Here is a 14628-nt window from a genome sequence, read left to right as displayed (position 1 = left end):
CTTCAGGGGTTGCTTAGTTAGTATTATATCTAGTTAAAATAAATAGAGAAGTCTGCTTGTAGCTTGTCTTCTCATTTTCTTGATAGAGTCTTTCACAGAGAAGATTTTTAATCATAATGAAGTTTAACTTATCAATTATTTCTTTCATGGATAATGCCTTTGCCTTGTATCAAGTCATCACTATAACTAATGTCACCTAGATTTTCTCCTGTGTTGTCTTCTGGGGTTTTGAAGTTTCATATTTTACATTTAGGTCTATGATGCATTTTGAGTTAATTTTTTTTGAAAAGTGTGTGGATTCCTTCATTTTCTTTTCTCTTTTTTTGCACGTGGATGTCCAGTTGTTCTAGCATGATATGTATTTGTTAAGTTTATACCTAACTATTTCATTTTGGTGGGGTTGTTAATGTAAATGGTATTGTGCTTCTAAATTCTAAATTTTACTTGTTCATTTCTGGTATATAGGAAGGCAATAGACTTTTTATATTAACTTTGTATCCTGCAACCTTATTACTGCTGTATGTAGTGATCTGAAAGAAATAACAACAACAAAAACCTCCCATGACTAATATCACAGGAGTGATATTCTTTCTCAATCTGTGTAATTTTAATTTCCTTTTATTGTCTTATTGCATTAGTTAGAACTTCTAACACGATATTGGAAAGACGTGGTAAGAGGGAATATACTTCCTTTGTTCCTCTTAGTGGGAAAATTTTAGTTTTGCACCAGTGTGATATAAGTTGTAAGTTTTTAGTAATTTTTTAAATCATGTTGAGGAAGTTCTCCTCTGTTTCTGTTTTGTTGAATGGTTTTGTTTTTTTTAGGGCTTCCCTGATAGTTCAGTTGGTAAAGAATCTGCCTGTAATACAGGAGACCCTGGTTTGATTCCTGGGTCAGGAAGATCTGCTGGAGAAGAGATAGGCTACCCACTCCAGTATTCTTGGGCTTCCCTTGTGTCTCAGCTGGTAAAGACTCTGCCTGTAATGCGGGAGATGTGGGTTCAATCCCTGGGTTGGGAAGATCCCCTGGAGAAGGGAAAGGCTGCCCATTCCAGTATTCTAGTCTAGAGAATTCCATGGACAGTCCATGGGGTTGCAAAGATTTGGACACAAATGAGTGAGTTTCACTTTTGTTTTTTTATCATGAATGGGTGTTGGATTTTGTTAACTACTTTTTTTCTGTATCTACTGATACCATGTAATATAAATTTCTTCTTTAGCCTATTGATGTAATGGGTTACATTAATTGACTTTCAAATATTGAACCAGATTTGCATAACTGTGATAAATCCCACTTGGTCATTGTGTGTAATTCTTTTATACATTGTTGGATATGATCTATTATTTATTTTTTTTAAAGATTTTTGCACTTATGCCCATGAGAAATATTGTTCTGTAGTTTTATTTTATTGCCTTGGTATAGTTTTAGTATTATGTTAATGTTGGGCCTATAAATTGAGTTAGAAAATATTTCCTTGTCTATCTTTTGAAAGAGACTGAAGAGAATTGGTATAACTCTTTCCTTAGATGTTTGATAAATTCACCAGTGAAACTATCTGGGCCTGATGGTTTCTGTTTTACAAGGTTATTAATTATTGATTCAATCTCTTCAATAGATATAGGCCAGTTTGAATTGTCTATTTCTCCTTGTGGGAGTTTTGGCAAAAGTGGCCTTTCAAGAAGTTAGTCCACTTCATTTAGATTATTAAATTTGTGGGCATAGCATTGTTCACAGTATTCCTTTGTTATCTTTTTACTGTCCTTATGATCCAGCAATTCCATTCCTGAGTATTTATCCATAGAGAACAAAACCACTAATTTGAAAAGATATATGCTCCCCTATGTTCATTGCAGTATTATATACAATAGCCAATATATGGAAGCAACCCAAGTGTCCATTGACAGGTGATTGGACAAAGAAAATGTGACATACAAATACAAAGGAATATTACTCAGCCATAATAAAGAATGAAATAGTACTATTTGCAACAACATGGATGGACCTGGAGGATATTATGCTAAGTGGAATGGGTCAGACAGAGAAAGAAAAATGCCATATGATTTCACTTACATGTGAAATTTAAAAAAAGAGAGAAGTGAACAAACATAAGAAAACAAACAAACTCAGAGAGTTTTAGATACAGAGAGCAAACAAGTGGTTGCTAGGGGAGGGGAGTAGGGGGAATTAGTGAAGCAAATGTGGGAGATGAAAAGGCACAAACTTCTAGTGAGAAAATAAATGAGTCTTGTGGATGAAATGTACAACATTTATGGGGAATATAGTCAATAATATTGTAATAACTTTTTATGGTGACAGATGGCAAGTAGACTTATTGTGGTGATCATTTTGTAGAGAAATATCAAATCACCTCGTTGTGTGTCTGGAACTAACATAGCATTGTAGGTCAATTGAACTTCAATCAAAAAAAAAGAAATATAACATTGCTTTACTTTCTTTGTGTGTGTGTGCTAAGTTGCTTCAGCTGTGCTTGACTCTGCGATCCTGCAGATTCTAGCCCACCAGGCTTCTCTGTCTGGGATTCTCCTGGGAAGAATACTGGAGTGGGTTGCCGTGCCCTCCTCCAAGGGATTTTCCTGACCCAGGGATCGAACCTGTGTCTCTTAAGTCTCCTACGTTGGCAGTCAGGCTCTTTACCATTAGTGCCACTTGGGAATTGAATTAAATCTGACTCTGTTTTCATTATTCTAAAGTTCTTAGTGAGACTTAATCTTCATTTTTATTAGAGTCTTCACCACACTGGGGTTTGTAAAACAAACTATGTGGGAAGCTGCTTTTTTCTTTGTGTGAAACTGGTTACTCCTCATATGACCATGCCATTGTCCAGCCCTTCAGCCATTTTGAAGCCTAGCTACTTGGCTGCTTCTATACTCTATCCAGACACAGGAATATTTCCTGAGACTGGGAGCTCTGTGGTCCAGAATGTGCCCCACACAACTACTTAGCTCAGAGGTCCTATTACCCTGAGTGCGCAATGATGGAGGTGACCCAGTGCCCACTATTCCAGGTTCCATTAGCTCCACTCACCTCCTGGTTTTGATTTCTTCCTGCCAATGGGGCTTCTCACTCTCTCTTTTATAAAAAAAAACCTTTTGATCTTGTATTGGGGTATAGCTGATTAACAATATTGTGATAATTTCAGGTGAACAGCAAAGGGACTCAGTCACACATATACATATATCCATTCTCCTGCAAACTCCCTTTCCATCCTGGCTGCAGTGGGGCTTCTCTTTAACGTCTCTGCAAAAGACTTCTTTTTCTTCTTCCTCAGGAGCACCTCGAGTGATTTGCCCAAGTGCCAGGGCTTTTGCACAGTATCTTTAAGCAACCTCTGCTTCTAACCTTGAAAATTCTTAAGGCGAAAGGCCACGAGGACCTGGTTACACTTTGAAATAAGGAAGGGAAAAAAATATCAGAGGATAAGAATCAGCACAGATTACAATCTATTCAAATCCTTTTCAGTCGTGAAACCAAAATAATCTTTAATATTTTAGTAAATTATTCTTCCACATTAGGAAGGGGAAAATGCTGGGAAAACAGAGGTATTTTGCTTATCTTGGGAAAAGAAATGTGAACTTGTATAGTTTCAGTTAAGATTTGTCCATGTAACTGTTTGGGGGGAAAATAAAAAAAAAAAAGATAAAGGAAAGGGGAAAAGCAGGCTGAACTTGTTATTATTTGAGAAATTCCTGTTTTCATATATATATTTCCATAACCTCATATTATTGAATAAAAACTAATGTAGAGACTTCTGCTGATCTGTGTGATTTTCTTATACGAAGTAAATAAAATGACCCTTCTTCCAATTTCTTCTTTGGTTCTTGTTTGGAAGTGCTGTTACTGTCCCACACACGTATCTTTCCTGCTTCTGCAAGCAAACATATGGTTCTGGAAATCTGGAATTTTAATCCCAGGATTCAGTGAAGAGCACTAGTATTGAAACCTAACTGTTCCGCCCCCCCGCCCCGACCACCTGGGGAGTAGTGATATGTTGGGAGAATGGGTCTATCTTTGCTTCCTGTTTCTACCATTTCTACCATTCCTTACGAAAAAATATGAGCAATATTTCACCCGATGAGAAAGGGATCAAAATGCATAGTAAGAAGTGGTACTAAACGCATTATTTGAGGAAAAGGACCGGTACACAGCTTATTCTTCTCTCTTTGAAAAGTATGAAGATGAAATTTTAAAAGAGGTCTGGATTAGGGAGAGAATTCTTAGACTTCTAACTGCCCTGCCCTCCTACCCTGTCTCTTGGTGGCCTATGTATTCTCTATGATTGAGAAATCCCTTGTTTTGTACAAAATTCTTTCTCACATTCTAATTCAGATCTTTTGGATCATCTTCAAAGGTTTCATTCAAGTTTCCCATTGTGAAATTCTGTGTCTTGTGATTATGGTCGAGAATAAGGCCAAGGAGAACAGTTTCTCATGCTGCTTCTGGCTTTTTCTCTGGAACACTTTAGAAAAAAAAAAAGATGTATAGAAACATCTCTGAGATGTTTAAAATACCGTGCAAATATAAAATTATATCAATATTTTATTTTCCTACCAAAAAAGAAAAAGAAAGAGAAGACCCTACATAAAAATAAAAAACGAATGGACAAAATTCCTTCATAAGTATATTGCGTAGGTTAAGAATTCTCTGACCAAAAGGACTGCAATGGAAACTAAACTGAGTTTCTGAATCAAGTGAGACTTCTCTCCTTTCCTTTTCTTAATGGCTCATTTAAAGGATGATGAAAACAGAGATGGGCTTCCCCAGTGGCTCAGCGGTAAAAAATCCACCTGCGATGTAGGAGCCACAGGAGACTTGGGTTCGATCCCTGGGTCAGGAAGATCTGCTGGAGGAGGGCATGGCAAACCACTCCAGTATTCTTGCCTGGAAAATCCCATGGACAGAGTAGCCTGGTGGGCTGCCGTCCAAAGGGTCGCAAAGAGTCAGACACAACTGAAGCGACTTAGCACGCATGCACGAAAATAGAAACCCACAGTAGGATTGAAAAGGAGACACAACCAGCTCAGGTTGATGGATGGTTCTTGCAAATTAACTGCAATGAAGGAGGAATTGAACTGAACTGAAGGATGAAACAGCAGGGGGTGTAGCAGCCCAGAACACTGAGATGTAAACACTGAAGCCTTTATTTTGGAGGGAAATAGATTCTAATCATGGTTTTCTCTTTCTGGTGCCCAGCCCCCATTCTGAAGCTATCCAGGAGCCCACCAACAGTCGCCAGTTTAGAAGAAAGGATCTCTTATCTAAAAAATCCCAGTGGATTTGGAGCTCTGCGTCAGGAACTCGGGTCAAAGAGCAAAACTTCAAATAAAAGATGCTCTAAGTACTCTTATCACTTAGGAAATTCCAAGGGGATTTTTAGGAGTGCTATGCCAGGAACCAGGGGCAGACAGACACATAGGCAGACAGACACACATATATAAAATGTCACATATCTTAATGTTTTTTTTTTAATGTGAATTTTAGAATCATCATCTCCGATCCTAATGTTTTTTGAGCTAAGATTACATAAAATGTAAATAAATTTAGGGAGTATTGACATTTGACATTTTCATGATGCTGACTTTTAACCTATCCAAAAATATAGTATGCTTTATTAAATAACACTTGTTCAAGTCCTTTTTTTGTGTTCTTCACTACTATTAAAATTTTTTTCTTATATATATTTTAAATTTCTTTCACATTTATTCCTGGGTATTATGAGAAAACTCAAACCCAAAATAAAAATCAAAGTACAAAATTAATGTACTTTGGGGTAAAAATAAAGTCAAAGTTTTGACTGCAGCATCCAACATTAAGGTTCAGAACTAAATACTCTTACCTGGGAAATCCCATGGAAGGAGGAGTCTGGTAGGCTACAGTCCATGGGGTCGCTAAGAGTCGGACACGACTGAGCGACTTCACTTTCAATTTTCACTTTCATGCATTGGAGAAGGAAATGGCAACCCACTCCAGTGTTCTTGCCTGGAGAATCCCAGGGATGGGGGAGCCTGGTGGGCTGCCATCTATGGGGTCGCACAGAGTTGGACACGACTGAAGTGACTTAGCAGCAGTTACTTTTGAATAGAAAAAAAATTATTTCTAAGAAATTTCAGGGTATTTCTCTCTGACTATATTTGCTAGACAATAGGAATTCTAATAATCTAGTTCACAGGAGCCTTGTAGGTGACCGAAGGCAGAGATGTGCCTTTTGGAGAGGTTTGTGGGTATTGGTTTTGTCTCATGGAATAAATCTCATTAAAACTGATATGGAACCATGACATTTAAAAGGAGAATTGTACTAACAGAAGCACTTCCAGATGGGACTTCAAAAGACAGAGATGGCTCAAAGGGAAAAGGAGATTTCAGAGCCCTCAAACTATCTAGAGACTGGAAGAAGACTGAGAACATATCTCAGCTGAAAACATATGCCTTTTCTCATGGGAAATAAAGGATGAATTAGAGTGTAGAGTGGATTCCAGAACCACAGAGAACCACTCTGAGGAAGCAAGACTGAATCTTAATCAGAGAACTGGTGACAACTGCCTGGTCAGATTTCAGAGTGGCTATGGACCATGAACTGGAGTGGCCTCCCGGGCTCCACCTTTTTGAATAGAAGTATTTGTCACAGTTGTCCTGTGAGTGTCCCCAGCAGAGTGATAGTAGATAACTTTTCGGTTTAGCTCACAGATCTTCAGAATGAGAACTACACTAAAGGAGCTGAAATTGAGCAGATGACCCCAAGGAGTCTCATCTGTACTTGGACCTAATTTAGATGCTGGATTTCTTGGAATCCAAGAAATTTGTCCGCTCCAAATCCTGAGCCATTTGGAGAGGACATGTGTCAACACTCTGGGCAGCATTTCTAGATGAGCCATCAGGTGATGGCCAGCACGAACTGCATGCCATCTGAGGAGCCATCTTGGATACCCAGTCCAGCTGAATCTTCAGAGGACCAAAGCCCTAGCCAACACTGGATTTCAACTGCAAGAGAGAACCAAAGCAAATAATGTCCTGTTGGGTCAGACCATAAAACCATGAGAGAAAAATGATAAAGTATTGTTTTAATTCATTATACTCTAGGTAGATAACTGGAACACATAGCAGCATAGACACCCATACCCACACACACACTTGATTTGTAGCAGACTGGCTAGTTCTGCACTGAGTTTCTTTCCTTTTCCTCTTGAATACACAGAAAGACTGTCTCATTGTGAAACTGAGTTCTGGCTAATGAAGCATAAGTAAATGTGATGTATGTCATATCCAGGTTTGCTGTATTAAAACTTCCTGTGGGCACCTTTATATCACTGTTTGATGGATAAGTATTTGGAAGTGACACACACAAAAATGACAAAGTTAGGTTATTGTGCTTTGTCACTGAGTTTTAGGGTTTACTGTTTTAGCAGCTAATGTAAAATCAACTAAATACACAGATGTAACAAATTAGCAGTATTTTATTTTGCATTTTGCTTCTATGTCCATACATGAGATTGCTATTTAATTTTCTTTTTTTGTGTGATTCTTATGATATTAAACTTAAAATGATTTCCATAGGTATTCTTTTTCTGCTCTCTAAATATTGTTTTTAGGATTGGGATTATCATTTCCTTGAAAGTGTGATGAAATTTTTCTGTAAAATATTGTTACAACTTTATTTTGTAAGTGAAGGATTATTTTTTACTCCTAATTCACTTTCATTTCTGGTTTATTCAGTTTTTCAAAATATTCTGTCCTCAGTTTTGATAATTTGTATAATTTTTATTCTCATTGGAGGGACTGATGCTAAAGCTGAAGCTCCAATACTTTGGCCACCTCATGAGACGAGTTGACTCACTGGAAAAGACTCTGATGCTGGGAAAGGTTGGGGGCGGGAGGAGAAGGGGACGACGGAGAATGAGATGGCTGGATGGCATCACCGACTCTGTGGACATGAGTTTGAGTGTACTCCGGGAGTTGGTGATGGACAGGGAGGCCTGGCGTGCTGTGATTCATGGGGTCGCGGAGAGTCGGACACGACTGAGCGACTGAACTGAACTGAACTGAGGACATTATATTTTTCATTAAGGCTTTCAAAATTTACCAATTATATGTTTTATTGATCTTTAGAATACGGACTTTTGTTTTCTTGATTCTATCATTTTGTTGATTTTCATTTTATTAACTTCTGTTCTTCATAATTTTGCTGTCAACACTCTTTACATATTGCTTCTACCCCATTTTTCTAGCTCATTTCATTCATTTAACAATCTTTCTTGATTTTTTAATTCATATAATGTTTGCTGCTGCTGCTGCTAAGTCACTTCAGTCGTGTCCGACTCTGTGTGACCCCATAGACGGAAGCCCAACAGGCTCCCCCGTCCCTGGGATTCTCCAGGCAAGAACACTGGAGTGGGCCGCCATTTCCTTCTCCAATGTGTGAAAGTGAAAGTGAAGTCGCTCAGTCGTGTCCGACCCTTAGTGACCCCATGGACTGCAGCCTACCAGGCTCCTCCATCCATGGGATTTTCTAGGCAAGAGTACTGGAGTGGCTTGTCATTGCCTTCTCCTCATATAAGGTTTAGGTTTTATAAAATGTACTTCCACGTGTACTAGATATTTACACCAATAAATCAGGTATTTTGACTTAAAATGTTTTAATTCTTGTTCAGTTCTAAATGTTTTGTAACTTTCATTGTTACTTCTTTTAATTTTAAAGTTTTTATGATGGAGCATTTCAAACATACATAAAATTAGACAAAATAATAAATGAATCCAAATCTATCCACAATATTATTATTATTTTCATAATGTTTTTAATAGGCTTTTATCCTGCTCTCATAACATATGTTCCACTCAGAAAAACAGTAGTCTTTAAAAGTAGTAGTAGTAGTAATAGTCTTAAAAAAGCATTGTTTGAACAGAAATGCCAAAGTTACTCTCAAAAATAACCCTAATGATTGGCTACCAGTCACCCATGACCACATTGAAAATATTTCTGGTTTGTAATTTATCTGCAAGGCATCTTTTATATGTAAAGTGAGAAATCACCAGTCCTGTGTAAATTTTAATCTGGAATTTTTTTGTAAATATGTAAAACTACATGTATATATGTACACATAGTCTTTATCTGTTTATCTAACTGTTCTAAATCTACTAAAAGTCTATATCCACAATATTGTATTAATATAATGAACTACTAGAGTCTCAATACCCAGTTCTAACATCCAAGAACATCTACGTGCACTCTTTCCTTAGCTATACCATATCCACATTCCATCTACTTTCACCTCCTAACCACCTCACTTTTCCCATTATCATTTTGAAGCAAAACCCCAAAATATTTCAGCATATTTTTCCAGAAGGGAAGGATTATTTTTAAACAAAAACATGCTACATTATCATACATAAACATTTAGCAAAAATTTTTAATATCATCCATATTTAAATATTCAGCCAGTGCAAATTTATAATTCCTTATTAAAATGTCATGTTTTTTATTGGAGTAAATTGCTCTACAGTGTTGCATTAGTTTTGTTGTACAACAACATTTATCAGCCAAATGTATACATATAACCCCTCCTTCTTGAGCCTCCCTCCCACGCCCCCATCCCACCCCTCCAGGTCATCCCAGATGTCATTATGTTTTAAAAGATGTCTTTGAAATCATTATCAAAACTAGGTCTATACATTGTGATTGATTAATTGATTGATATGCCTTTTAAATCTTTCTAATTTTATAGGTGGTCTCTGCTTCTCATTCTGAGACAATTTGTTGGAGAAATCAAATTGTCAGTTTTCCATGGTATGAATTTTGCAAATTATATGCTTGTGATATAATTTAACACGTTCCTTACCTTCTGTGTACATATAATCTACAATATGAGTTTAATTACTCCCAGCTGTACATTTTAAATATTCTTATAGTCAATACCTTTCACCTGAAAGAATGATTCTGTGAGGGTGGGGTCTGAGGTTTGTCATGCTTCCTAATGACTACTTATTGTGTTGATGACTATTATTGACCCCATGAAAAACATGACTTCAAGAATGTAGAATAAGTGTAAGAAAAAATATATTACTTTCTTATAATTTTAAGGTATCTTAAAGAATGGAAGGGTAGCAATTACTAGGAAAGACAAAGCCCTGTTATTTTCTTATTACTTTCTTATAATTTTAAGGTATCTTAAAGAATGAAAGGGTAGCAGTTACTAGGAAAGGCAAAGCAAAGATGTAAGGGAGAGACTGAAATAAGCAAAGATGTAAGGGAGAGACTGAAAGAAAAAACAGACTCTTGAGGAAGAGATGTTGGGTGAGACTTACGGTTCCACTGAATCTGAGGCGCTGGTAGAAAACCAAATGAAGAGAAATAGCAGGAGACATGAGTGAAGAAGTCTGCTTTCCCCCATAGTGAGGGACAAAGCGCAGGTACCGTGTCGTGCCCAGCTCCTGCCCTCAGCCTGGTCCTTGAGATCTTTCAAATTTAGCAGACTTTATATGCTGTTTGCAAACAAGCTCCACCTAGTGCCTCCAAATGGAGTTTATGGTTGGACACAGATTCCCCGAAAGGGTTGATGCTCTCAGCGATTGCTTCATTAGTCTCAAGGCTAAACTCTGTCTGACAGGCTCTGAGTCATTTCCAGACAATAAAAATTTATATTCCAGTGAGAATTAACCTTCTTTAACTTTGACAGCAAAGCTCCTGAGGAGGAACTTTCAACCCATCCTTCTTCAACTCCTTCAAAATTCTTGCAAGTAGGTGTCAAAGAGAGCTAGCTACCTTTGAGGGCCATGGGATGAGTTGTGCCAGTAACTCATTCAATGACTTTAGGGGGACTTCTTGACAGAGGATTGAGTAAGCAGCTCTGGGAGAAAGTAATTCAAAAGATATGCCTGTGCTTGACTAAAATTGCAGGTGTTCTCCCAGCCTTCTCCATCCCCCTCACCTCATCATGACCCATCCATCTAGCACTCTCTCCTAGCCTTCCTCAAGCTGCAGCCAAGCCCTGCTCCCAACATACTTCCCCTGTATCACTAACACTGTGGATCCACCCCACCCTCAACATTCTACTGCAGCATTGCTAAGGCTGTGCAGTAGATACAGTTCGCACAGGATAACTCTTGATCACCTGGTGCTTGCGGCCAGAGGGACTAACCTCCCTGGGCCCCACAGGTCTGTAATGATTGGAAAGATAGTTCTAGGCAGGCCATCACACTCAGGGCATTGCACAGACAGCAGAAAAAAAATTACCCATAGTCTGCCTGTGAAAAAGACATTTACTTGTCCCGGAGCTTCAACCTTAGGGACGGGCTTCAGCACTGCCGCTCATCTAGAGGCTGCAGATGCACTTATAGGGAACATAGGTAGGAAGATGCAGTCTTTGCACCCTCCCATTGTTGCATCATCCCCTGACCTTGCCATGGCTTGCTGGGATCTTCCAGCAATGAGCTTATACACTCAGAGGAAGGCTTGGTTCTGGTAACTATTGCCCCGTAACACTCCCAGATCTCCTGGTCTGGAGGTCAGCAGGGATTGCAGACCCACAGGACTATTTATGTACTTTAACAGCTGTTGCCTGAAGATCTGGCTTTCGATCTGTCTGAAACTAGGCACTGACTCTGGGAGCAAGCTCTCTGGAACACTGACAGGTCTTAAAACACCCTCAACAACTGGGACCCGTCAAGAATAAATCAGGCTGCTTAACACACTGATTTGAGACAACCAAGAGCTAGGGTGTGGATAAATGATAAGCTTCATCTCATACGCAGGACACTCTTTCAGTGGGAAAGTGGGCTGTTTTACTTAGCACGCAGACTCAAACACAGAGAGTCAAGCAAAATGAGGAAACGGGGGAAGATGCTTCAAATGAAAGAACAGAACAAAACTTCAGAAAAAAAAAATCTTAACAAAATGGAGATACCTATGGCTGATTCATGTTGGTGTATGACAAAAATCATCACAATATTGTATAGTAATTATCCTCTGATTAAAATAAATAATTAAAAAAATGGAGATATGTAAATTATCTGAAAATAAAAGTTCAAAAGAATAGTTGAAAAATGCTCACTGAGCTTGAGGAAGAATGGATGAACACAGTGAGAGCTTCAGCAAAGATAAATAAGAAAGTGCGGAACAGAAGTCATACAGCTGAAGAATATAATAACTGAACTGAAAATAGGCTTGAGGGGTTCAACGGAAGATGAAGTGGAGCAGAAGACAGGATCAGTGACCGGAAAGAGCAGTGGAACTCATCCAAACAGAGCAGCAAAGAGAAAAAAGAATGTCGAAAGAGTGGAGGCAGGTAAAGAGTTCCTATGGGACATCAAGCAGAATAACATTCACATTAAAGGAGTCCCAGAAAAAGAAGACAGAAAGAGTCTGAAATTTGAGAAATAATGGCTGAAAACGTTCCTAACAAAGGGGAGGAAACAGATACTCAGGTATAGGAAGCACAAAGAGTTCTTTATGAGAGGAACCAAAGAGATCTCTACCAAGGCATGTGATACTTAAAATATCAAAAGTTCAAGAACGAATCTTAAAAACAGCAATAAAGAGAGAAAAAAAAGACGTTGTTATGTACAAGGGAACTTCCATTGGACTATCAGCTGAGTTTTCAGCAAAAACTCTGCAGGTCAGAATGGAGTAGCAAGATATAGTTAAAGTCGTGAAGGAAAAAACTTCTCACTGAGAATCTCTACCCAGCAAGGCCACCATTTAGAACTGAAGGAGAGAAGAAGTTTTCCATAGAAGCAAAAGCTAAAGGAGTTTATCACCACAAAACTGGCTTTACAGGAAATGTTAAAGGGACTTCTTTAAGCTGAAAAGATACTAATAACTTGAAAACGTATGTAAGTAAAAATCTCACTGGGAAAGACAAGTAAATAGTAAAGATAGGGATTGACTGGGGTTATTTGTACTAGTGGCTCAAGACAGATTTTCTATGACATTTTTAACTTTAAAAGCAAATATACTTCATGAGAATGCTTCGCCTAAGATCAAGCAGGATAAGAATTACCAGGATTGAAGGAACAAGGAGGGAAATTAAAATGTGGATATTTATTTAAAATATGATAGGTCTTTATCCCCCTGGAGTAGGAAACAGCTACCCACTCCAGTATTCTTGCCTGAAAAATTCCGTGGACAGAGGAGCCTGGCAGGCTACAGTCCAAAAGCGTCGCAAAGAGTGAGACACAAGTGAGCAACTCAACACACACACACACACACACACACACACATAGGTATTTTTAAAATGTATTTTTAACAGATATGGGGAAAAGTTCTTCCTCTTTCTTTTTAAAAAAACTTTATTTATTTTTGGCTGTGCTGGGTGGGCTTCTCTTTAGTTTCAGTGAGCGGGGGCTACTCTCTAGTTGAGGTGCTCAGACTTCTCTTGTTGTGGAGCACAGGCTCCCAGGCACGGAGGCTTCAGGAGTTGTGGCTCCAGGGTTTGAGAACACAGGCTCAGGAGTTGTGGCACACAGGCTTTGTTCCTCAGTATGTGGGATCTTCCCGGACCAGGAACTGAACCCGCGTCTCCTGCATTGGCAGGAGGATTCTTTACCCCTGAACCACCAGGGAAGCCCTTCCTCTTTTTGCTCTATATCTAGCACCCAATTTAGTAGATTCTGTTTCTGTAGATGGAAACAAAGCATTTAAGAATGGTATCTGATTTGCACTAACTCTCTTAAAATTCAGAAGAAAAACTTACTGAAAAAGTAAAAATATCTCCATAATTTTCATGGCAACATAGTTAATTGCATTAGTTTAATAAGATTATGTCTTTTTTTAAAAAAAAATCTAGACATAATTTGGACAGATTGATTGTGTAATTAAGGCCTACCAGAAAAATTATTTTTGAAAATAATTCTAATTTAATCAGTCATGACAAGCTCACAATAGAGAAATATGGGTGCAGTCAATATTTACAAAGTCCTCAAAGGAAATTGACATGGTGTATGACATATAGGGCACCATACATAATGAAAATTGTTTCCTGGCAGGCCCAGGATCTTGGGAATTTGGGTGGGGCAGGCTTCTAGAGGAGAGGAATTCCTCTGACTTTGTAGTTACTGCAGGTAATAAAACAAGTTTTCAGTTCAGTCGTTCAGTCATGTCCAGCTCTTTGCAATCCCATGGACTGCAGCATGCCAGGTTTCCCTGTCCATCAGCAAATTTCGGAGCTTGCGCAAACTCATGTCCATAGAGTTGGTGATGCCATCCAACCATCTCATTCTCTGTTGTTCCCTTCTTCTCCTGCCTTCAATCTTTCCCAGCATAAGAATCTTTTCCAGTGAGTCAGTTCTGTGCATCAGGTGGCCAAAGTATTGGAACTTCAGTTGCAGCATCAGTCCTTCCAGTGAAAATTCAGTAGTGATTTCCTTTAGGATTGACTGGTTTGATCTCCTTGCAGTCCAAGGGATTCTTGACAGTCTTCTCCAACACCACAACTCAAAAGCATCAATACTTCAGTGCTCCGCTTTCTTTATGGTCCAACTCTCACACCCATATATGACTACTAGAAAAACCATAGCCTTGACTAGACGGACCTTTGTCAACAAAGTAACGTCTCTGCTTTTTATCTGCTTTTTAAATATGTCATAGCTTTTCTTTCTTCCAAGGAGCAAGAGTCTTTTAA

The 14628-nt window shown here is 38.5% G+C and overlaps 1 protein-coding gene across 1 annotated transcript in view; it reads right to left on the bottom strand.

The window, feature by feature from the left end:
- The window catches only part of A2M (alpha-2-macroglobulin), a 66383-nt gene extending 55929 nt beyond the window's left edge, over window positions 1-10454 (bottom strand). The window contains exon 1 of the mRNA XM_055395090.2: window positions 10316-10454. Coding sequence (XP_055251065.2) covers window positions 10316-10401 — 86 coding nt within the window. The 5' untranslated portion in view covers window positions 10402-10454. The remainder of the gene's footprint in view (window positions 1-10315) is intronic.
- Window positions 10455-14628: the final 4174 nt, after the last annotated feature.

The sequence above is a fragment of the Moschus berezovskii genome, chromosome 6 (genome assembly GCF_049115385.1).
Source record: "Moschus berezovskii isolate FMDL1 chromosome 6, NW_MosBer_1.0, whole genome shotgun sequence".
NCBI classification, from domain to species: domain Eukaryota; kingdom Metazoa; phylum Chordata; class Mammalia; order Artiodactyla; family Moschidae; genus Moschus; species Moschus berezovskii.
This window is presented reverse-complemented; position numbering and strand designations above follow the sequence as displayed.